At 44.2% G+C, this 26,482-nt stretch overlaps 1 protein-coding gene across 4 annotated transcripts in view; it reads right to left on the bottom strand.

Moving 5' to 3' along the window:
- The window catches only part of LOC111867348 (putative protein kinase C delta type homolog), a 182,263-nt gene that overhangs the window by 117,215 nt on the left and 38,566 nt on the right, over positions 1-26,482 (bottom strand). For 2 of the 4 annotated variants that reach the window (XM_023857125.2, XM_023857124.2), the window contains exon 2: positions 14,121-14,181. In XM_023857125.2, coding sequence (XP_023712893.1) covers positions 14,121-14,181 — 61 coding nt within the window. Of the gene's footprint in view, positions 1-3,391; positions 3,453-3,488; positions 3,536-14,120; positions 14,182-26,482 lie in introns of those variants that run through there. The other 2 variants (XM_033752650.1, XM_023857126.2) reach the window with 2 other exon arrangements.

The following is a 26,482-nucleotide window of genomic DNA, read 5'->3' as shown; positions in this document are numbered from 1 at the left end:
ATAATCTCATTACATATCTTCTCAAGATATTCCTTTTTGGCCCTGTCCGTGGCTCTTTTCAATTCATTCCTCAGTCTCCTGTATTTCCTCCTGCCTTCTTCATTGTTGACATTCTTCCATTTCCTTCGCTCCTCCATTTTACTCATCATCTCCTGTGTAACCCATGGTTTTCTTGCTATCTTCTCAACTTTACCAACCAAATCACTGATAGTATCTAACATGCATTCCTTTATATTGTTCCACTGCGCTTCAGCATTTCCGCTTTCACCTTCACTTGCACCGATTTTCTCTTCTAGGGTCTCTTGCACGCTTTGTCTTTGAGCATATAACTTCTCCAAATCCCATCTGGGTCTGCGCTTTCGAAATCCTATAATTTTCTTCAACCTGGTTCGGAACTTGGCAACCAGTAAGTTGTGGTCAGAGTCAATATCTGCCCCAGGAAGCGTCTTCACATCCTTCACACTGTTTCTGAATCGATGTTTCACAAGGATGTAGTCCAGCTGATGCCTCCTCCAATCCCCAGGTGCCTTCCATGTGTAAATTCTTCTCTTTGGCTTCTTGAACCAAGTGTTGGTAACAATCAGTCCATTTCGTTCACAAAGGTCAATAAGCATTTGACCCCTGTGATTCCGTCTTCCTAGTCCATGTGATCCAACAATATTCTGATATGGTTCCTCTCCAACAATGCTATTCCAGTCTCCCAATATGATGCTGTTTGTGTCTCCTCTTCCATCTTCCTGAAGAATTTCTTCAATTGCGTCATACACTTGTTCTACTTCATCACCAGTCTCTATACCCTACCGATATTGGTGCGTACCATCAGCCCGACCGAGCTAGCGAGTTCGGCCTCCACTGGCTTGGCGGTATCTATAATGCTTCCCCCATTTATCAGAGGCGTTAGAGACTACTGTTGGGCGGAAAACGTCCTTGAATTTGGCTCAGTGACCTCCTTTGGAGATATGAGGTTCTTTTACGTGCCGTAAAGCTACGACACGGGACACACGGCTTAAAGTCCCTCCCGGAGGACTTGTTCCCTGAATTTTTCCGCCCTTAAAAATTCGACGACCTCCGTCGGGTTTTAACCCGAGTACCACGAGTCATGAGGTGGGAACGTGACCCCTAGACTACGGAGGCCGCTAAGTACATATATTACATGCCATGCACATTTTACTTAGTGAGGGTTATAATGGTTAAAAACCCCTACTACCATTCACTACTCCAGACGGCCGGAAACACTACCATGATTACAACCTCCTCGCCGAAACTACATAGCAGTGTGATCTGACGTCGAGTACAGTAACTAGCGAAGCCTGCCAACCGCTTTCAGCACGTTCTTGCCCTCTAGTGAGAATGGTGTGAAGCTGAAGGAGCCACAGCACGTGATAAGAGCTAGAACGTAGACAAAGACAGAAACCAACATGGCTGTCGCTAGGTCGAAAATATTTTTACACTCTCAAGAATGGAATAACATGATCGCAACGTCACGGCACAAGCTAAGCGTATTCAACGATTCTAACCATAACTGGCACACGTCAAACATTAAACGTCTGAATTCATTCTCGTATGTCTCCTACGTTTTCCAGATCCACGACAGGGTAGGGAAGAACAACGAGCAAACTTGATCAAGCTGAAACACGTGATTTATATTTACATGTACCCGGTTCGAATCCAGGCCGGAACACTATCCTGACTGAGGTATTTCTTGGTTTTCCTGAGTACCCTCTGGCATATTTACAGGATAATACCTCAACTCAGGTCACGAAACGCTTCATTCCATATTCTTTCCAGTTCATTATTCCCCAATCCTACTATTTGATGCTCTACAAGCCTAGGCGACTGCGCTTACCGAGATCGTGGTTGAATAAACATTGATAAATAAGAAAGAGCGCTTCCCGAACGGAGTCCGCTTGCTTTGTGAATGTCGCTTTTTTCTATGTTATGCAAGTCAGCAACGTTCCAATACTGCGTGTCTGGCAGGCGGGGAGGTCGACAAAGTTGGCACTAGAATTTGATGGGAGACACTGAAATGTAATGACAGCAATGACTCATGGACTTGTGCCTCCGCAGTATTCCAAAGGAATATTAGAAAACCTAACGAATGACTAACATATTAAGGAACTCTGCTGTAGGGCTGTCCAGTAATTCGTAGAAATCGGCCGTACGTTTTAAACACCTTTGCTATTACACACTTCTGAGCGTACGTTAGACCTCGAATAGACTGTCCTACTGAGGGAAAGTCCTGTGTGTTTTACGATACGTCCGGTGATTCCCATTCTAAGTTGAAAAGGGTATCCAGTTATTTTTTAATGACGACATAACCATATACGTCCCTGTCTTATGATGACGTACTCTCAGATATGTTCTATATATACACATATACGAGAATGCTATAATGTTAATCAACAAAGTTAAGAAAACATACGAGTATAGGAAAATTAACGCTTTAAATGAATCCTGATATGCTTATCCTAAAACGCAAAGCTATCCCTGTGACAGGGTGTGGAATCCCATACGGTTGTGAGACGTCGAAGCTCTCACATTTTCTCTAGACAGTCGGCTCACAGACGGCGGTGAGGTTATTTAAAAGATACCCCTGTAACAGGCCGTGGAGGCTCCCACATCTTTTCTACACAGTCGGCTCACAGATGGTGGAAAAGGGGCACGCGTTAGCGTAGTTGGTTGAGGTCACGGGTTCGATTGCCGATGAGGTCATTGGATTTTTAAAATGACCTAATCCTTCCAGCCGCACTATGGCCCTGGGGTCGACTAAGCCCTTAACAGAAATGGATACCAAGAATGTTCCTAGGGATAAAGGGCGGCAGGCGTGTAAAATAATATCTTCACCTCCATCTGTGGACCGGCTCTCTAGGGAAAATATGGGAGCCTCGACGTCTCACAATCCTACGGGCCTCCACGGCCTGTTACAAGGATAGCTCTACCTCACCTCAGTCCCGCCAGACAAATGCTTCGATAGTACCTCGATTAAACCATTAGACTTCAGCCTTCCAAATCCTTTTCAATTAAACTTTCTTCGATCATACCATGCGACGCTATATTAGTCTAGATGCTGGCAATATGATAAAGACAATTATTTCAAATTGTGCGGCAAATAGCATGTACGTCTGGCATTTTTTTTTCTTGGCAGTACAGCCCCAGTGGGCCTAGGCCTACCTCCATGAACTTCTCCGTTCACGTACTTCTGGCATACGCAGCATAAAAGCACAACAAAAAAGTATGTGTTACAACTTTTAGCCTTCATTTTTGTCATTAACTTACCGCATTTATTCAAAACAGTTAACTCTCAAGTTAAATACACGTATTATCGAAAACGAAGTGAAAACAATAACCGGTTCTATTAAAGACGAACAGTATTTCCAGTACACAAGCATACCTGACATTTGAAGTAGTCACTGCCTTGTACTCGTAAACGCTACTACATTTGTATCCATTAAACCACTTATTGATGTATGACACATACGTAAACTTACTATGTCCTGTGTGTCTTATTTCTTGCCAAGAGATGTGCTTATTTCATCGCCTTCCTGTCTGGCCACTCCCAGTAACTCCTTATCATAAGCACAACAGACCACTGTAGGTAGCGGTGCAAGTGCCGAGAAGGCCCACCCCTTACAGATACTTCTTATCAAATTTCATGCTAACTCATACGGACATGACATGCCGGAGACTGTGACACGTTTGTCCCGCGGGACGTTATATCTACTCCTGAGTCTGCGGACACGTGTGATGCTTCACACTGTGAAGGTTTCTTCGTACTTTATGTAGCAGCGTTATCAACACTGGAGAGAATTCAGCCGTCAGCGAACTGGAAAGGAAGTGGACGGAAGTAACAGGGGTCCTGCTACAAGCCGGAAAGGCGCGGGTTCTTCTCCAGATAAGGTCATTGGATTTTTTAATTGACCTAATCCTTCCAGCGGCACTATGGCCCTGGATTTCACTGTCTCTTAACAGAAATGAGCACCAGAAATCTTCCTGGGAGTAAAGGGCGGACGGCGCGTAAGGCTGACAACCTTACTGTGACCGATTGTCTAGATGTGGGAGCCTCGACGGTCTGTTACAAGGATATATTTACTTAACCTCATCGTCATCTATGAGCCGATTGTCTAGAAAATGTGGGAGCCTCCTCGACATCTCACAACCCTACGGGCCTTCACGGCCTGTTAGTGCGATAGCTTTACTTAGCATCACGGCCATCTGTGAGCTGGTTGTCTAGAAAATGTGGGAGCCTCGACGTCTCACAACCCTATGGGCCTTCACGGCCTGTTAGTGCGATAGCTTTACTTAGCATCACGGCCATCTGTGAGCTGGTTGTCTAGAAAATGTGGGAGCCTAGATGTCTCACAACCCTATATGGGCCTTCACGGTGTGTTGCTGGGATAGTTTTACTTAAACTCACCGCCATCTGTGAGCCGAATTTTTAGCAGATGTGGAAGCCTCGACGTCTCATAACCCTATGGGCCTCCACGGCCTCTTACAAAGATAGCTTTACTTAACCTAACGGCCATCTGTGAGCCGATTTTCTAGAGAAAATGTGAGAGCCTAGATGTCTCACAACCCTATGGGCCTTCACGGCCTGTTAGTGCGATAGCTTATCTTAGCATCACGGCCATCTGTGAGCCGATTTTCTAGAGAAAATGTGAGAGCCTAGATGTCTCACAACCCTATGGGCCTTCACGGTGTGTTGCAGGGATAGCTTTACTTAACCTCACCGCCATCTGTGACCCGAATTTCTAGAAGACGTGGAAGCCTCGACGTCTCATAACCCTATGGGCCTCCACGGCCTCTTACAAAGATAGCTTTACTTAACCTAACGGCCATCTGTGAGGCGATTTTATAGAGAAAATGTGGGACCCTAGACGTTTCACAACCCTGTGGGCCTCCACGACCTGTTATACAGGACTAGCTTTACCGTTTAAAGTTTTTCTGGCATCCGCCTGAAGGGACTGAGAGAACCACGACAGACCTCAGGATTCTCGGTGTCGTGGCCAAGATTCTAACTGGAAACCTCCTGAATATGTCTAAGAAATCAGTAACGTTACCGACTGAGTCACTGTTCTCGGTGAGCGTGAAGGTGAGTATGGGATGTGAAGAAAGATGTCATGCATCGAGAGACATGTGTTAGCTTCACGTTTCGGCTGGTTCTAACCCACAATAATTATGTGGGACCAAACGTAGTGTTAAATGGCTAGGCATTGTTGCTTAGTACTTGGGAAGTTCAAGGTTCGGAACTCGGCCAAGGTACCTGCTGTCTTAACTGACGTTTCTAATGTCTCTCCTCAGTAGGGTTACTGCCCTCCGTCAGGTCAAGACCGCTTCCTTCCAGATCCTTTCCATTATTCTTTATTCAGTAATCACCACATCAATTTGCGCTACGTGATCTATAATAATGAAGGCTAAGTTGTCCCTGTGCCGGTCACGGTAGCCGAGCGGTCTAAGGCATGCACTGTCTTCGCTCGTTCGGAAGCCGGGATCGTGGGTTCGAATCCCACTCAGGGCATGGATGTTTGTGTGCGTTTTTCTGTGTTTGTCTACAGGTAGAGGCCTTACGACGAGCTGATCACTCGCCCCAGGAGTCCTACCGTATGCGTAAGATCTAGAAAAACGGAAGTGAACGGAGTTCATGGAGGTAGGCCTAGGCCCACTGGGGCTGTAGTGCCAAGAGAGAGAAAAAAAGTTGTCCCTGTGCTTAACTAATTAAGCACAAAGACATGAAGGCGTATGGGGGAGTGGATGCATATATCCATGTATTTTTTTACCTCGATACTAATTCCAGGTCAGAGGTCAGCTTCACGCCTCAGCCGCTTACCTTGAGGAGACAGCCCTCTGTACCCATTGGATAGGAGGCTGGGTGGGCCCCAGAACCTGTCTGGACGAGGTGGAGTTGAGAAAAATCTTACCCCTACTGGGATTCGAACTTCAGCCCCTCGGCCGTCCAACGAGTAGTCAGTCGCTATACTGATTGCAAAATTCCGGCTCCTTGTAACAATGAGGGCACGCGGTGGTGCAGTTGGTTGAGGCATTATGCTACAAGTCAGAAGGTCGCGGGTTCTATTCCCGATGAGGTAGATTTTTCAGTTTACCCAAACCTTCCAGCCGCAATATGGCCCTGAGGTCGAATCAGCCCCTAACAGGAATGAGTACTAGGAATCTTTGGGGGGGGNCCCAAAGAGAACAGGATGCTTGGAATTTTGTGGGGGGGGGGGATAAACGGCGAACGGAGCGTAAGGCTATCAACCTTACCGCCATCTGTGAGCCGACTGTCTAGAGAAACTGTGGGAACCTCGACGTCTCACAACCCTGTGGTTCTCCAAGGCCTGTTACTGGGATAGCTTTACGTTTTAGCTCTTTTTTGTAACAATGAAAGCGCGGTTGAATAGGCAAACCTAGAACCAAACCTTGAATGGGTGAAGCCCAGTCTGTGAAGCACCGTACACAACTGGTCTATTATCCCGGGGTTTGTATATAAAACATTCCGTCTTAGAGAAGAGGGACAGCCTTATTTTCGGGTACTTTAAGAATAAATTTGAAGAAGGTGGTTATGAGGAATTATAATTGCTAATTGTAATGATATTTGTGAAAAGTCCTCTAAATATATTTCATTCATTCACCCATATTTCCTCTTCTCCCACTTCGAGCATAGGGCATTTATGAAACACTTCGTTTATCTTCGGCTTCTTCATCTTACAGACAGTCAGTAGGACTCCTTGGGCGGGAGACCAGCCCGTCGCAGACCGCTACCTACTACTGTACATAAGGCAAAACAAACACAGAATAAATGCCTTGGGAGTGGGATTCGAACCCACGATCCCAACGTTTTAGCGGGCGATGGCAGTTCATGTCTTAGAACGCACGGCCACCGTGACCTATAACTTTTATTCCTTTTCGCTTACTGTCCTCAGAAGTAAATGACATATTCAATTCTGTCCAAAACAAACCTTTTTTTTTTCTTCTGGTTTTCACATTGGAAAGACCTCCTCTGTGGTCTAGTGGTCAGAGTTCCTAGCTACAGGTCCAAAGGTCCTGGGTTCGATTTCCGGAGCTACCAAATTTTCTGAGAAATAAGGGGTCTGGAACGGGGTCCTCTCAGCCTCGTGAGGATAACTGAGGTGATAACTGAATCGAAAAATTAGCGGCTCCGGTCTAGAAAACGGAGATTAACGGCCGTGGTAATCCGTTGCTCTGACCACGCGACACCCTCTATCCGCTAAATTTGGCACTAACTTCGCCGACAAGCGGCGGTCCCTCTGTCGGCATAGTTCGCTTGTGGACTACAGGCCATGGAGTTTTTTTTTTGTTTTGTTTGAGAAGTTGTTTTATATTCGGTCTCATACGGTAAGCTACTACGTGTGCCAGGACAGTTCTGACAGAGCCGTCCTTACGTTGCGTAGCAGCGTCCGGTACATATGATCTACATGGTAATTATTGTTTCATTAACATATCGCTTTATCGTGGAGTATATGTCTGTGTACAATGCAACTTATTATTGTCCCCTTTCCTTCTCACAACATGTTTCGGCCGTACACGGCCATCATCAGTTGTTTCTAATTCGCAAAAATTGTCACACTAAATGGTGCAACTTCTCATATCACATGTGAATGCGATATCTCTTAATTTAAAATAAATGAACTTTAATTAAAACCAATAAAGCTAGTTAAAATTTCAATATTTTGCTTGGGGTCGTCGTCCCTTCATGCAGACGACATTGTTAGAGGTCTCCCTGATCGGGTTTACTTGCGCAGCGGCGTGGGTGTCTGTGTAGTATGTTGCAGTCGTGATCTTCAATATGTAAAGAATATATTACTCTTAATGTTAATTTTGCTATATTTTGTGTTTTTCTACTTTACTATACTTCTTTATACTCACGTATGCCCTGCTGAATATTAAGTTCTTCACCCTGCTTTTGTACTAGTGCATGCCCAATCCCGCATTTATAGTTTAAGTGGGGATGCGTGTGTTGCCATCTTGCGCAAAGCTCGTGTAATGCCCAGAATATGGCGTTATGTGTGTCGATGTATGTGTCATTCACATTGTCACGTGTTCGGTGACTGCTTGACGAATAATTGTGGGTTCTGAATTTGATGATTGGATTTACTGGGCGTCTCTATTGCAGTTACAGTTGATTATAACAGCTCAGACATTGGACTCCTTATCGACGTCTGTTGTCTGAATCTTGAGGGCCTCTAGTCTCTTGAACTTTGAATCTGGCTAATTAATTAATTCCCGCGGCTCACAATTCTCTAATTACTTGTCTGCGACTGACACATTGCTCTGTCTGGCAAATTCCACTCCTTTCACAACTTCGGGAGAACCGCATAGAAGTCACCGCCTTCGAGGGATCCAGTACCGCTGTTTATGTCTGTACTGTGTCAGATACGTCTGTAAAACCGTGGTAATCGAACCCGTTGTCCACCAACGGACGTCTATTCTCGTGGTCAGCGTAACATTCGGGAACATGTTCAGTCTACCGTTGCCTAGCAACGCGTCTCAATATGTAGGTTGTCTTTACTCAGCCTGCGTCTTATCGTACGACCGACGGTCAGTCGGCCAGTCTGATTTGGAATAAAGCACCCATCTGGGACTTAAGACCAGGTCTTTATTACCGTCAGACAGTTGCAGGCCTGTTGATGTGGGACGCTCTCTCTGACGAAAAGGCGGTCTGTCGTTTGCAATTGCTGCTTGCCCTCGCCAGGGCAGTCATTTTCGGGTCCGAGTCCCATGGGACTCGTGCCCATATTTTACTGTCTCAGGCCAATCCACAAAACCAGTTCCAAATTGTTTTGAGGGGTGGACGAGGCGCTGGCATCGCTTACTAAGGGGAGTACTTTGAAGGCGACCACAGCGATATATGCAACACATTTATCGCGATATGTTAGAGAACATTATTGTCATACCATATATAATGAACAGTAAACATACACGTGGAATCGAAGCAGATACTCTGGATGTTATAACAACGGGAAGGAAGGTAAAACATACCTCGGAAAAGTACCATATTCATAAAATCAATAAAGACAATCCCGTATGGAGGCGGGGTCGAATATCTCCACCGTAGTTCTGCGAGTCGTATGAGGCGACGAAAAGGGAAGTCTCGAATGTGAGACAGCAAAATATGGTCGCGAGTCCCACGGGACTCTGGCCCTAGAATGACTGCGCTGGCGAGGACCAGCAGCAATTTTAAACGAGAGATCCATTCTCTCACTCACTCACATGAACAAGTCTGACAGTAATAAAGACCTGGTCTTAAGCTCCAGATGGGTGCTTTATTCCAAGACAGGCTGGGTGACATTGTCCGTCGTAACATAACTTTGAGGCGGCCTGGGTTTCATCCCGAGGTAACTGTGGCGTTCTTATGTCACATGTTACAAGTGGTAATGACGCCATCCTCGGTGAGGTTGGCCGAGACACGGCTGTGTCTTTGGTGGGGACGCATCATGGACAAGGGATGCGTTGGGACACAGCCTTGGGACACCTCCTCGTGGTCCCGCCGGGCAAAGACAGTCTTGGGGGTCTGGATCAGTATGACCTTCTGGGGCTGGCGGCCAAGTTTTCATAAAGGGCAATGGCATTATGACCGGAGCCTCCCACGCGGCGGCATAATGACCCTTGGTATCACTACTGTGTACCCGGGACGAATGTGGGAGAGCACTCCCACGGGGGTAGCTTCGGCTACTTGAGATGTCTCCCTAGAGTACCGATAAGGTGCTGCAAGCCTTCGGGCTCAACACTCTAAAACGGTTTGACCAACCCATGTGGAGGGGTGGGAATGTGAGAGCTCATAGGCCACCCCCAGGGGCGACTCTCTCGTGTAGGTTACCCTGGTCGCAACCTCATGACTAGCTGGTGTCGCACTGCCATTAATCATCTGGGATACCCCTCTCCCCTGAACATGCACTCTTGGTCCTGGAGGCTTGTGAGGGTTTCATTTACTACAGGACCAGACCACCTAAGTCAAGGTGTGAGGCATCGTGCTGAGGGCTGCATGGCACTGGGGTGGTAATTAGTCAGTGATATGAATGATCCCCTCGGTGCACCAGGCAGCACCCCGTTGTATATATGCCTTCCTACCGCGTGGGGCACCGAGAGTAGCGTGGGACCGAAATGAATAAAGGAACCAAATTAAAAACCGGTCGTAAAGACCTTAAACTGAAGAGGGACCCCCATCCAAGGGGATCCCTTGGAGAAATGCTTCAACAGGGGGCTGGAAGTTCTGGTGAACCATTAAGGTGCCCAGTTGCAACCAGCGAACCTTCTTTTGAAATTTCAGCCAAAGGCAGGGACGAACCAGTGGTTTAAAACCTGCCAGAGCAAAACCAAAAAATAATCTCCTGGGGGTCAGTAGTACTGTCACACCATTGCAGGGAGCTAGTACTTCAAACACACCTGCAGCAGGAGAAGGACTGGGACACCTAGACTCTTAAGTAGGTGGACTACGTCTAGCGAAAAAAAAACTTTGTCTGGCTGCGCTACACGGAAGTTGAAAAAAGGCAAGGGCTGAGGCAAGAAAAGCAGGAACTTGGGGCAGTCAACAACCAGGAAATTCAGTCTCGTCCAAGCAGGGTAACTTTAAGAGGCCAAGGTCGGAGGGCAGTACCCCTACAGAAGCGGCCAGAACTCCGAAAAGGCTTAGGGACTCTAAGGGACCAGGGACTTACAAGGAGACTCTGATGAATATAAAGGTAGCTATTTCCAAGGAAACCTATCCTGAGGACAAGCTTACCGATGATGACCAAAATTCCATTCTGGAAGCATTAGGGGAGGTGTTACGTAGGACTCCAAAGGGAGAACTACCACACCTGAAATCATACAGACTAGTGGGAGGTGCACTTATTTATGTATGTGCCGACCAACAGTCTGGTCAGTGGCTCACCAAAGCCACTGATAACCACAGGCTGGAATCAGGGGCCAGGCTGAAGGCTACTGATGCCAGGAACCTACGCAAGCCTGTTAAAGTGGCTCTCCGGATTAGGGACAAAGTTGCCCAGAATCAGGAAGAGCTGCTGAAATGGATTGCAGACCTCAATCCAGGACTTCATACTGAGAACTGGAGGGTACTCGATAATCAATCTGAGTCGAAAGGCCAGAGGCTCATCTTATTCATAGACCAGGACTCCCATACTATTATACAGAGGACCGGTTACAAAATATTTACAGGACTCTCACAGGGGACTGTTAAGGTGCTGAATGATCCTGAAGTTCAGTATCGGGCAGAACCTGTGACAGATACAGTATCTTCTAACTCGGTCTCTGAGGGGGATGGGGATGAGATACCCAACCCCCTGGATGACCAAAGCAAAGTGGATCAGGGGATCCCTTCACACGGAACCCAGTCCGAGGACAGGGAGGGACATAAGATGAAAATTGACCCCTCCCCAATTGGAAGAGATCACTAACACCATGAAATTTCTTCAGATTAACCTACACCACAGCAAAGCTGCCACAGCCACTCTATGCCAGCAGCTAGCTGACGGTAACGCGGACATAGCACTTATTCAGGGACCTTGGCTATACAAGGGTCAAATCAAGGGCTTAGCTAACACAGGGGGAACAGTTTACTCTGCTGTACCCAGTAATAATGCAAGATCCTGTGTTTATATCAGGAATCATGTTAATGCCTTGCCTTGGCTGGAGCTCTGATCTTGGGATGCAACAGCGGTAAGGATAACATACATGTATCGAGGTGACAGCAGGGAGCTGATTATTGCTTCAGTCTGACTTCCATACGACACGGATTAACCAGCACCAATTAAGGAGATGAGGGACATCATAGACTACTGCTGTACCAGGAAAAGGCAACTCATCATTGGATGTCATGCCAAAGCGCACCACATCTTGTGGGGGAGCACTGGCACTAACCCAAGGGGAGAGAGCCTTATGGAATTTCTGGTGAGCTCGAACCTGAATATTCTAAACCATGGTAACGAACGTACCTTTATAGTTTGCAATAGGAAGGATGTTATTGATTTGACACTAGGGAAAAATGACATAGGAAACCTGGTAAGTAACTGGCATGTATCTGATGAGCCGTCCCTATCGGATCACAGATATATATATGCCTTAAAATAAGCAACATAAGCAAGACTCATGAGGATCATGGCAAAACAGGCGACCAATGAGGTCAGTAAGATTTAACTGCCTAACGGGCAGTATACTCAAACAGGAAGGGAGACATTGAACGGATTGTTCAGGGTTCACTTTCCTCATTCAAAATTGATTCATAATTTGGACGATGGATAGGATCAGCAAAACCTGGGCACTTGCCAAAGCAAGACGAACAGGGCAGACTGGAACCTGGCTAAAGTCATAATTAACCAATCAAAAATCAGATGGGCACTGAACACGTTTAGACCATTTAAGTCAGCGGGAACAGATGGAATTGTATCGTTACTTTTGCAGCATGGGGCAGAACTCTTAGTTCCACACCCATGCCGCAAATATAGAGCCTGCGGAATATGGGTTTATCCCCATGGCCTGGAGGAAAAATAAGGTGACGTTTATCCTAAAGCCCGGGAAACTTGATTACACCGAGGCTAAGGCTTATCGTCCTATCAGTTTGTTGTCTTTCCTTTTGAAAGCGATTGAGAAACTAGTGGATAGGCATATCAGGGACGGGGCGTTGAGGATATCCTCTACACCGAAACCAGCATGCCAACCAAACGGGTAAATCTACCGAAAGTGCACTACACAAGGATATTGCCTTAGGAGCATTCCTTGATATAGAGGGAGCTTTCGATAAAACCTCATTTGATATAATCAGACAGGCTGCTGGGAAGCTTGGTATAGAGCCTGCAATATGCAGGTGGATCAGTGCCATGCTGGAAAGCAGAACCATTGCTGCTACATTATCAGGAGAAAGCCTAGGGGCGTCCGTGTCTAGGGATTGTCCGCAGGGGGGTGTACACTCGCCTCTGCTTTGGGGCATGGTCGTCGACGATCTCCTGTGTGGTCCTAATAATGGTGGGTACCCCTCGTACATTCATTAATTCAACATAACTTTGACTCGTAAAAGCGTTCAATGTGTGAGAAGTGGGGCACGCGGTAGCGTAGTTGGTTGAGGCACTATCCTACAAGCCGGAAGGTCGCGGGTTCAACTCCCGATGGGGTCATTGGATTTTTTCAACTGACCTAATCCTTCCGGCGGTAATATGTCCCTGGGGTCGACTCAGCCTCTAACAGAAATGAGTACCAGGAATTAATTAAATAATTTTCCTGAGGAGTAAAGCATGGCCGGCGTGTAAGGTTGAAAACCTTACCGCCATCTATGAGCCGATTGTCTAGATAATGTGGGACCCTTAACGTCTCACAACCCTATGAACCCTGTGGGCGTTCACGGCCTGGTACAGGGATAGCTTTACTTATTTACTTTTATGTGTGAGCAGTGATTCTTCGTTCGTCATTTGTCACAGTGGAAGAGAAACACTCGTAATTCAGCAAGGAATGGAGGGAGTCTTAAACAATCATTTATTGTGAGCTGTTATAACAGATTTCAATTGCAATCGAAGTTCCATCATATGTAATCATCAAATACAGAAGCCATTATTACTCATCACGGTAACCCCTAATAGGTGACAATATTAAAAACAGGTGCTATAAATAGACTGTAATAATTACGTGATCTACTTCTGCAGATAATTTTGATTATTCCATCTTGAATGGGATCGAGGTTATGTTACCGTCAATTAGTTACGTGGACTCTTTATGTCATCATTATAAAATCACCAGATTCTATTTTCAAGACACTTATGGTATCATCACGCAATGCGAAATTCAGACATTCATACACAGGAATTTAAGGTTGCCTAGAGGTCACCAGAATTCCGGGAAAAATCGTAATATACTGGTGGACAACAAATTCTTTAAAAACGTGGCAAAGTTCAAATATTTGGGAACGAGAGTAATAAATAAAGACAATTTGATTCATGACAGAATAAAGTACAGGTTGAAATCGAGCAATACTTGCTACCAATCTGTTGAGAAACTTTTGTCTCATCCCATGCTCCCTAAAATGTAAAAATTAAAATATCTGATTTAATGTTTCCGATATGATACAGAAAGAAGCTGCTGTTAAGTGCAGCATGGCTCCCCAACCTTATGCTAATTCTTACCTTCGTCATCTCGATACGGTTTGTGGACTAAGATGGGTCGCACAGGCGGGCGTATTTTCACCTGCAACACCAGAAAACGTGTTGATTTCTGAAGCCGGTCGTAGCAACTCAAGGAAGCATACAAATACATACACTAACCAGCCAGGTTCCAAAGACTTCAGCAAATACAGATACAGATACTAAACAGCCAGGTTCCAAAGGCTTCAGCAAATAGAGATACAGATACTAAACAGCCAGGTTCCAAGGACTTCAGCAAATACAGATACAGATACTAAACAGCCAGGTTCCAAGGACTTCAGCAAATACAGATAGAGATACTAACCTGACAGGTTCGAAGCACTTTAGCAAATTCAGATACAGATACTAACCAGACTGGTTCCAAGGACTTCAGCAAATACAGATACAGATACTAAACAGCCAGGTTCCAAGGACTTCAGCAAATTCAGATACAGATACTAAACAGCCAGGTTCCAAGGACTTCAGCAAATACAGATACAGATACTAAACAGCCAGGTTCCAAGGACTTCAGCAAATACAGATACAGATACTAACCTGATAGGTTCGAAGAACTTTAGCAAATTCAGATACAGATACTAACCAGACTGGTTCGAAAGACTTCAGCAAATACAGATACAGATACTAACCAGACAGGTATCAAGGACTTGGGCCAATAGAAATACCGGTACCAAGCCGACATGTTCCAAGTACTTAAGCCAATATAAATACCGGTACGAAGTAGACAGTTCCAAAGGACTTGAACCAATAAAAATACCGGTACGAAGTAGACAGTTCCAAAGGACTTGAGCCAATATAAATACCGATACCAAGTAGACAGTTCCAAAGGGCTTGAACCAATAAAAATACCGGTACGAAGTAGAGAGTTCTAAAGGACTTGAACCAATATAAATACCGGTACGAAGTAGACAAGTCCAAAGGACTTGAACCAATATAAATACCGGTACGAAGTAGACAGTTCCAAAGAACTTGAGCCAATATAAATACCGGTACGAAGTAGACAAGTCCAAAGGAGTTGAGCCAATAGAAATACCGATACCAAGTAGACATGTGCCAAGGACTTGAGCCAATATTATTACCGGTACGAAGTAGAGAGTTCTAAAGGACTTGAACCAATATAAATACCGGTACGAAGTAGACAGGTCCAAAGGACTTCAGCCAATAGGAATACCGGTACCAAGTAGACATGTGCCAAGGATTTGAGCCAATATAAATACCGGTACGAAGTAGACAGGTCCAAAGGACTTGAGCCAATAGAAATGCCGGTACCAAGTAGACATGTGCCAAGGACTTGAGCCAATATAAATACCGGTATGAAGTAGACATGTTCCAAGGACTTAAGCAAGTATAAATACCGGAACGTAGTAGACAGGTCCAAAGGACTTGAGCCAATAGAAATACCGGTACCAAGTAGACATGTGCCAAGGACTTCAGCCAATAGAAATACCGGTACGAAGTAAACAGGTTCCAAGGACTTGAACCAATATTTATATCGGTGCCAAGCAGACAGCTTCCAAGGACTTGAGCCATATAAATGCAGGTATGAAGTAGACACGTTCCAAGGATTTAAGCCAATATAAATTCCGGAACGTAGTAGACAGGTTCAAAGGACTTGAACCAATATAGATACCGGTATGAAGTAGACATGTGCCAAGGACTTGAGCCAACATAAATACCGGTACGTAGTAGACACAAAAGCAAGACCGTAAAAGTCAAACTGTAATAAATATTTGATCATGAGCCGCAGATGGGGCTCGACACCAAGACTTACTGACTGACTGACCGTCAGTCGCAATGTGACTTCGATTTCGTACAGAATATTGAGTATTGGAGTATTAGAATATTAGAGCACTGAGAACGAGACAGTCTTGGAACAGCCGCCGCCAGAGACAGTTGAGTTCCCACCACGGCCAAGCATTGGAGTACTGGGCCAGAAGTCAAGTGACACTGCAAGTGATAATAATTGTAAGGTGTGTAAGTGTCCAATAAAGAGTCGCTAAATCCGAGACACACGTAAAGTTATTTGTCGCGTGACATACCCAACACGTGACAACTGGTGTTAGAAGTGGGATCAGTTCGAATTTGAAGGATTGGACTTACACACGTGACAATATAAATATGGATACGAAGCCGACCAACCCCAGGTGTTTCGGCAACACGCACTAGCTCTAAGCAGAATACAAGTACAGCTGCACAATGCACGATGCCGAATTTATTTAGTTAACTATTACTTGGAAAGAAGGATCTGGTTCTGCTTGAGCAGACCGTGTACGCCTTCTGCCTTTCTCTGAAGGACAGGAAGAAGAAGAAGAAGAAGAAGAAACTCCTGAGAAAGCAATGCATCAGAGCCCTGGAAGTAAGGGTCGCTGTCGCACCTCCTGTCTACTGAGGCCCTGAGAGGCAAGCCCCTTCCCCACCGTCTTGAGGCTGGGGGGAATACTGTGGCTCTGAGAAGAACTGCTTTCCCTTTCACCTTTCTTAATGGCTGGGAGAGCCCTCCCTCCCTCTCTCTCTGGCTCCTGTGGTTATGAGTGACTGCCCCTTCAAATCTGCCCATGTAACTCGAAAGCTTCTCAGCTATAAAAAGATTCCCGACCTTCAAGGAACCCGAAGGTTCACTGCAACATCCACAGAAGCCCGCCACTTGTCCCTGTCTCGAACCAAAGGAATCTATACCATAAACTCTGAACTAAGTGCTTCACAACGCATTTTAATATTATCTTCTCATCTAGGCCTAGGTTTTTACAAATTCTCTCTTCCATGCATTGAAACCTCACATTTCCAGTTCATATCATGACGCATATGATCATTCCTAGGCAACGGCTCGGTAAAAACATTCTCGAAGTTACGCGCCAACAATAGGACATCCGTTGCATCACATATGTCAGTACAGGATGGACACAGTATCTCCACAAAGTTGTGAAGCTGAGTCACTTATTCCAATAACTGATGTGTTTATTGGGCAGGAAATGTGTGGAGCATAAACTTATGCCATGTATTTGCATTTCTACTGCCTGACGCTGTTTCAAAATGTGACTTATTATATTGTGACATAAGGCCCGAAAGCCGGAATAGTAACATCAGAGGAGACGTCCATTGCTAGGCAACTACTCGGTAAACGCATAGCCGCGGCAATGAATATGCAAGTAACAACTCAGTAACTTCCGTCGCCATGCTGTATACACACCTTCTCAACAATAGAGAGACTGTATTTCTGCGTGGTCCGTGCAAAATGGTTATAAAAAAATAGTTCAGTTGAGAAGAGTCGGAGTTTCGAGACGCCATCCTGCCAGGATAAGAGCTTGGGAGCAGATGAATTCAATTGACTTGAGTTGGCAGCTGCAGAATAATAGCAAGAAAGGAATTAGGCTGCGTAAAAACAACTTCATATATGTTTTGAAGTGACTGAGACTGTTATAAATCCGTTGCCAGGATTCGACTAGTGAAGACTGAGAACACTAGCGCAAGTGTAACGGTGAAATGTGGAAATAGCGATAAAGCTGTAATTGCCTCTGGTTCCGAGTGCTGTTTCAATAAATCCAATCATCCAATCCAAAACCCCGTCTAATAGTGACTAATATATATGACAATATCAATGCACTTACTTAACCAGACGTATGCGTTGTCCCTTTTTGCGATACTTTGTCGAAAAATCAGCAGGAAGGACTTTCTTAATGTCCTGCAACTTATTAACATCGCGCAGGTATAAGAATTTCTAGTTAAAGACAGGAGTTTAAAAAATAAAAATACATCTATAAATTTCTTCTCCTGCTGTGCGTCATACAGTTCGGGCACAGACGAAACGTTTCGCCTCATAGATCCGCTTCTCTTCCGAAAACCAGCCTAAAATAACTCTGCAACATCCGGTGATACTCAAGTTGTCGATAACAGACTACTTTAGTTTTTGGCAGGTGTGGCAGGTGGCAGCACAGAGGTGCCATACATTCTGTATGAATATTACAGCTCCAGAAATAAGCATTCACGGTCCACATATCGAGGAAAAGCTATTTGAAACTGTTACATATTTCTCTCTCACATGATTGCGGAGAGTGTCATGTATGTAGGCTGGCCTATGTAGGATTTCTGGAATGTAATTAACCACCCAGGTTAAAGGTAAAGTTGTCCCCATGCTTAACTAATTAAGCACTACGCCAGGCATGTCCAACTTCAAACAGGTTGTGATCGACTTTTTAGTGTCAAAACTTCCAGTGATCTACCACCCCCTCCTATCGCCGTACCTCGCTTTAAGCAAAAATATTGCTAAAAATAACACGACACATGATGTTTGTTGTAAAAGCAACATATATTGAAAGTACAGACTACTTTTAACACATATTTTCCCTTCAAAACCTGAATATAATAATATTATATTACAAGTGAATTTACATGCTTTTCACGTATAATTTCCTTGTAGGCCTATGAGATCGACCAAAAATCGTCCCGCGAACGACGCGTTGGACATGCCTGCACTACGCCACGAAAAATTATGAGAGTGGATGTATAGACCTAGGTTTTCTTGACCTAGCTTCTAGCTGGAGGTGTGGTCAGCTTCATGCACGGGTCGCTTTACCCCCGAGGTACCTATTGGATAGGAGGTTGGGTGGACCCCAGAGTCAGTCTGGACGACACGAACAAATGAAAATTCTTGCCCCCACCGGGACTCGAACTCCCACCCAACTATTTTAAATATTAGCTTATTTTACGTCTGCATAATGAAGATCTTCATAACCTGTACCCTTAGCCAAATATAATTAGAATAACAAAATCAAGAAGGATGCAATAGGCAGGGCATGTAGCAGATATAGGGCTGGGTGGGAAAGCCAGAAGGAAAGAGACCAGTAAGAAAACCTGGACGTAGGTGGGAAGATAATATAAAAATTGACCTTAGAGAAATAGGATGGGATGGTATAGACTGGATTCATCTGGCTCAGGATAGGGACTACTGTAAAAATTCCTTTGAAAACGATAATGAACATTCGAGTTCCATAAAATGAAGGGACGCTCTCGAGTATGTGAGCGACTGGCTGCTTCTTGAGGAGGACTCAGCTCCACTGAATTAGTGTGGTTATTTTACGTCTCTCTATCAAGTACATGGGTTATGAAGCGCTGAATGATGAATAGTAAAACGAGTGTGAATGATGAATCAGGGAAGATTTGAGAGGAGGTGTTCGTAATTATGAGACTCGAGGTACTCAGTGTTGTCACTTTGCAGAATGCCGTCTTTTGGAACGTGGAGGCGTGTAATCTGGTACAGTGTATCGTTACTAACGTTTCAGAGGAAGAAGCAACCTTTACTCCATTTGTGTTCAGTTGGGGCATGAGAAAGTAACCGATCAGTAATGACGTGAATCCGGAAGCTGAGGTATCTACGGCATTGAGAGCCGTCACCAAGCAACGACTAGTGTAGTGTCTGAATTAACGATAGAGCTGGTAGCGTAGTTAGTTTAGGCACAATGCTAAAAGCCGGAAGGTCGCGGATTCGAGTCCCGATGAGGTGGATTTTTCAATTTACCTAATACTTCCAGCCGCACTATGGCCCTTGGGTCGACTCAGCCTCTAACAGAAATGAGAACCAGGAATCTTCCTGCGGGTAAAGGCCGGCCGTCGGGTAGGATTTACGACCTCACCGCCATTTGTGAGCCGACTGTCTAGAAAATGTGGGATCATCGACGTCTCACAACCCTATGGGTCTTCAGGGCCTGTTACAGGGATACAGCTTTACTTTTTAGCTGTAATTTTAGCTACGAACCTCAAAAATCAAATAAAACTATCAATCTAAATGCTGTGTGACTGTGTTACAGCCAGTCGTAGCTCTGGCGACTGTATGTGCAAAATATAATTCCGGAGAATCGTTCTCGAGGCACAAGAAATTTCCAGAGTCTTACGGCTAGGGTGTCTGAAAGGAGCCAGCAAATCCGAGGTACCCGTAATATTTGTTTTGCGATGAGCGCTTGTTAGCCCACGGCCCAAACTCGAATTTGATGGATCACCTTCATGAATTTCTCGGAGTGGAATGAGACTGAGCTGTGCCCTACGTTATTAATGGGTATGATTTTATTTAACGAGGGGGAGATCTTATGTTGATTTATTAGAAAACTATCATAAGACTTATAAATTGAAAAGAGTTAGGTGAACCAAAAGTTGGTCAACCAAAACCCAGTGCTGAGACCACCTTCAGATGCAGCACAGTCCTCAGGCATCCGGCTTAAGTTGTACAGTTTACAGAAAATGCTAAAAAAATCGGGTGAACGACACAGAGGCAAGACTCGCTTTCGCAAGTCAGGTTATCGGCCAGTATGCATTCGCCGATTTTAGAATTTTGAGTGAACAGAATTTTCATGATGTTGAATTTTGGGGGCTCGGACAGAAGAAGCCGCTAGTTCTCTGACTTCAGCAGTCGCTCGGAGCAGTGGACTCTAGAAATCGTGAGGTAGGAAGGAGACGCGATGGAGTCAGATGTCTTCATTTTATAAGCGTGAGGACTTGCCTGTGTTCGTACCAGTGATTATTTGTTAATATGTAATTTCCGGTTCACTGATTAGGGTATGAATTTTGATTTCTTAATAGCTTGTCAGGATAAAATTTTGTCAATGATTTTAGCGTATAAAATTTGGGTAATGAATTGCTAAGGGTAACTTTTGTTCCACTGATCAATTATTGGAATGTGTAAGTTTTGGTTCATGGATGGTTAAGAAATAAAAACTTGGTTCAGTAGTTGCGTATTAGGATGTAATACTTGATTCACTAAGTTTCTTGGCATATATAAGCATTGATAGAAAAATCGATGGTTAGGATATAGAATTTTATTTACACGTGATCGCTATAAGACAGCCGTGTCAAACATGCGGCCCCCACAGCCACAAAGTGCGGCCCCTTAACTTTTAGAGCTAATTGATATTAAAATCAATATTAAAATTTTAGTAGAAATATTTTTTTAAAGACAATTTTCCAACAGACCAGAAGACAAGAAGTCTCACGCATACATAAATTAGCAGGCTGCAGGAAATTCAATGTTTTGCTATTTCTAACATAATTTCTTGTGTAATCTCTCTTTTTACATATTGAAAAGCTGTTTGATACTTGTAAAAAATGGCATTCCCTTGCTTTTTAAAACTGTAAGACATGTGACTTTATGTAATTATATTGAAATTATTCCTAGATAATAAATACAATTAAATTTCCTTGTATCGAAATTTAGTGTATATTTCTATTTTGAAGTGCGGCCCTGGACTATTATTTATAGGGCTGAGGTGGCCCTCTGTACAAGTTGAATTTGACATGCCTGCTATAAGATATAAGTTGACTTACTGTCTGAATGTTGGAATAGGAAATTTGGTTTGTAGTGTGTAGGTCTGAAACAATTTGGTTAAAGGATTTTAAGAGGAAATGTCCATGAGAGCTAGAGTGTTGTGCAAATTTTATGGTTGTTTATTTTATTATATCTGTTTTCGTTTTCACATGTTGAATGTTTATTGGGTTATGTCAGTGGGCAGAGTAGGAGCTATCCACATACGTTTAACTGGTGGGAATTAGGTGAGATATAATAAAAGTTAGGGTGTCGCAATTGTGTGACAGCGTTGGGATTAGAATAATGAATCGGGGTGCCTCACCCAAACTTGCACAATAATAATAAACAGGCAGAAGGGGTTGCGCCACAACAGTACGTCGGCCACTAGTTGACTTATTGTACCAACCCTGAATGATAATGAATAGTGTGGAGCTACTGGCGGGATAAGAATTGGCAGGGGAAACGGAAGCACTCGGAGAAAACCTGCCTCCTTGCCACTTTTACTACCACAGATTTCACTTAACATGACCCGGGATTAAACCCGGGCCTCTGTGACGGAAAGCCGGCGACTAACCGCCTGAGCACGGCCGTAAGAAACCTCTTACCCCACCAACTGTTCGCGGAAAATTAATTCGCCACGTCGGCCACTGACTGGCCTGTTGTAGCCTGCCCGGGGTGACTATGATGATGGAGAATTTGGTGGAATAAAGATTGGCAGGGGAAACCGAAGTACTCGGAAAAAACTCGCCCCAGCGCCACGTTGTCCACCACAAATCCCACTTGACCAAACCCGGGATCCAACCTGGACCGCCGCGGTGGGAAGCCAGCGACTAAACGCTTGAGCTATGGCGTGGCCTTAGGGACCGACCTAACTTAAATTTAAGAAGTTCTGGAAAGAACCAATCGCCTATTTTCGTTTCACTGCATTTTTAATAACTGATACGAGAAACAGAAAGAATATTTTAGTATAAAGCATATGCGTAATGAATTCAAAAGAACAATATAATCTTGGAGGCTAGATTATTACTTTTACTCATGGGACTCGTTTATGTGGTACTCCGTTGAGATAGCCTCATATGGCATGATACATATACCAAGTTTCATGAAGATTGGTTCATGCATTAAGGTAATATTACGGTAATTATCTCAACAATTTGAGAAGCTATAGTGTTGGTAATACTAATGAGGCGAATTTATGATGTACGCCAATGAGATTCCTTCGTATGGCATGATAAACATACCAAGTTTCATGAAGACGTACAGACATTCAAGCAATATTAAGATTTTGCCTCAACAATTCGAAAGGCTGTAATGTTGCTAATACTGATGAAAGGGCTTTTTTAAGTGAGCCGTTGAAATGGGCTCAGGTATCATGATATACATACCAAGTTTCATGAATTCTGGTGCAAGAGTTGAAGGAATATTAATGTTTCGCTTAAGCAATTTGAGTGGCTGTAATGTTGGTATTACTCATGGAAGGTAATTATGATATATGCTGTGAAGGTGCCTTCATGTAGCATGATATTGTTACATGTACACCCTTTGCTAGACATCGGGTTGATAAACAAGTTCACGCGAAAAGAAATTCTTGGTAAAGAGTCCGTTGTTAGGTTACGCAACAATAGAGGAAGCTCTGTCTTAGTTGTCCGCGGTGACGTCACGACACTGGATAGTGATCACGTGACATGTGTTTTTTTGAAGATCCAACCGACGTGCTCCTTTTAAATAGGTTCACGTGACAGGTTATACGTACCAAGTTCCATGACGATCGGTTCGGAAACTTAAGTAGCATTATGGTTAATACCGCAATAATTTGGAAGGATATAATATTTGTATTATTGATCCAAGGGACTTGCGGAATATGTAAATGAGGTTGCTTCATGTGGCATGACATACGCACAAAGTATAACGAAGTTTGGTCGAGGCGTTCAGGCAATATTTTACCTCAGAAATTTGGAAGGCTGTATTGTTGGTTTTGTCACTTGTATTAATGACTACAGACGGGATTTGGATTGAAAGATAGATTTATAACACCTTACACAATCAACTGCCGATCACAGTGGCCGCGCAGTCTAAGCCATGAACTGTCTTCGCCAGCTCGAACACTGGGATCGTGGGTTCGAAACCCACTCGAGGCATGTATGTTTGTTTACGTTTATTCTGTGTTTGTGTTGTCCTGTGTAGGTAGTTACACGTACAAGCAATACAGCTATCGCTATCGCTGAATTACACAATTTACAGTTCACCTTTACACACGCACTAGGATTCTCAATCTTCACTACTCGTATCGTATCCTGGCAACTGAATGAAAACAGTCTCGCTGTGTATTATCTTCTAATCACACATTAGTTCTTGACAGGCTGACTTCTAATTCTTTTCAACTACTAACTTCCCGTGGCTATGTCCTATCGACGACTGAATTATCGTTCTATTTAGTCCGCTGTAAGCTGTTGTATCCCGTTCTCTTCACTCTTTCTTTCCTTCAAACTGACTCCTTTATACAGTCGCGGCACGGACAACGCAGCGAAGGAAACATATGTCACGTGGGTGGGAAAAGGTATATGTTGAAGTCTTGTCAATGCATTAAAAAAATCTTAAAATAAATATAGCCAATAGATCATCTGATAACGTAGCAAACTTCAAACACTTGGGAACGGAAACAAAAGGTAAAAGCTATGCATGTAACAGGCCGTGAACTTCCATAAGATTGTGAGACGTCGAGTCTGCCACATTCTCGAGATAATCAGTTTGTAAATGGCGGTGAGGTCGTCAGCCTTATGCGCCTGCCACCCTTTCCCTGCAGGAAGATTCCTGGTACTCATTTCTGTTGGAGGCTTAGTCAACCCCAGGGCCACAGTGCGGCTGGAAGGATCGGGACTTGAACCCGCGACCTTCCGGCATGTAGCATAGTGCATCACTCAACTGCGCTGCCGTGGGAACGACAGCAACTGATCATAATTTTATTCATGTGGAAATTAATAGCAAATTAAATTCTGATAACGCTCGTTGGCGTTCGGTTCACAATTCTCTCTCTTCTAGTGCGCTGTCTTAAGAACGTAAAGACTGAAAGGTAAAGTTGTCTGCGTTTGATAAATAAGTTCAACGCCATGAAGGCGTATGGGGACGAGGAGGTGAAAAGATTAAAATATACAGAATTATACTGTAGTTGTGTATGGGTGTGAAACTCCCTCTGACATTAAGGGAGGAACATAGACTGACGGTGTTTGAGAACAGGGTGTTGAGAATATTTGGACCGAAGAGAGATGAAGTGATTGGAGGTTGGAGAAAACAGCATAATGAGGAGCTTCATGATTTGTACTTCTCGCCAATTATAATTAGGATCATCAAATGAAGGCGAATGAGATGGTGAGGGCATGTAGCATGCATGAGATAAAAAATTAATTCAAACAGGGATCTGCTGGCAAAGCCGGAAGAAAATAAGCCACTAAGAAGACCTAGACGTAGAGGGGAATATATTAAAACTGATCTTAGAGCAATAGAATTGCGTGGTATGGGCTGGATTCATCTGGCTCTTGATAGGGACCAGTGGCATTCTCTCTTGAGTGATTGCTGGAGACACGAATATTCAGTCTTTTTTGCGTTAGGCCGTCCTCATTACTAGGGTGTAATATAGTTGCTATGTTTCTCTTTATTTTATTTGTGTATTTGTTCAAAAATTGACCTAATCAGTGTAGACCAGAAGTAATTTTATCCCGTTCATTTTGAACCCTTCTGATTTTGCATGTTCCAATGGAAAGTTAAGAAGCAGTGCCGTTAAAGCCTCCACCTCCTGTATGTTTTGGAAACGCAATTTAAAGTGTTTTCTTTGTCGCTTTGCTGTTAATTGTAAACACGTGAAGAATAACAATCCATAAAACATTTGTGGACTGGCACATTACTAGCTGCAGTACTAGATCAGCTGTCAAGCAGCAACATACTACGTATTACTAATTCCCACGTTAGACGAAGCTTAAAAGTAAAAAAGTAAAGCTATCCCTGTAACAGGCCATGAAGGCCCATAGGGTTGTAAGACGTTGAGGGTCCCACATTATCTAGACAATCGGCTCAAAAATGGCGGTAATGTTGTCAGCCTTACGCGCCGGCCGCGCTTTACCCCCCAGGAAAATTATTTGATTCCTGGTACTCATTTCTCTTTGAGACTGAGTAGACTCCAGGGCCATAGTGCGGCTGGAAGGTTTAGGTCAACTGAAAAAACTCCAATGACCTCATCAGGATTTGAAAAGTGAAGTGAAAAGGAGGGTTTCATGGAGGTAGGCTAAGACCCAATTGGGGCTGTAGCTCCAAAGAAAAACATATTTTCAAAATCTTTAGTGTTTTGAGTCTTCTCGGGCGATCACCCGTGTCAATGTTGGGTTTAAAACCAACGTTTCGGAGATATTCTCCGTCTCCATTATCAGGGTTGAAGTGGTGAATGAATATACTCGTATGCCGTTGATTCACCACATGGATACTGATGATGGAGGAGGAAGAGATCTCCAAAACGTTGGCTGTTCGTTTGAGAAGATTTAAATATACGTATTTGTTAGCCAGAAGAACAACAAAGTATTTCTAGAATTCTTGTCAAAACAATGTTCGTTTTGCTGGCAACTAAGTGGTTTCTTAAGACCATCGAATACGAATCAATGAGGGATAGAATGACAGAGCAGAATGAATTACGGAATTGTCATTCAGTCCAGTCTTTTGCTCTCCATCCTGCTCCTCAACACATAGAAGAAAAAGTTCAGAAATTGTCCGAAAAGCTGAAAGGAAGAGGCCAGTCAGAAGTGCTACACATAGATTAGAGGATGATATTGTGACATGACGCCCGAAAGCCGTAACAGCGAAGTCAGAATAGACGTTCATTGCTAGGCAACGACTCGGTAAACATATTCCCACGGCAACAAATACGCAAGCAACAATAGAGTAACTTCTATTGCCATACAACGGCGCTGTGAACACGCCTTCCCAACAATACAGACGCTCTGTTTTATGCGTTGTATTGCCGTGGTGCAGGGGGGGGCGTGGAGCCAGCCCGCCTCTGCCACCACTGTAACGCCTC

The sequence above is a fragment of the Cryptotermes secundus genome, unplaced genomic scaffold (genome assembly GCF_002891405.2).
Source record: "Cryptotermes secundus unplaced genomic scaffold, Csec_1.0 scaffold65, whole genome shotgun sequence".
In the NCBI taxonomy this organism is placed as follows: domain Eukaryota; kingdom Metazoa; phylum Arthropoda; class Insecta; order Blattodea; family Kalotermitidae; genus Cryptotermes; species Cryptotermes secundus.
This window is presented reverse-complemented; position numbering and strand designations above follow the sequence as displayed.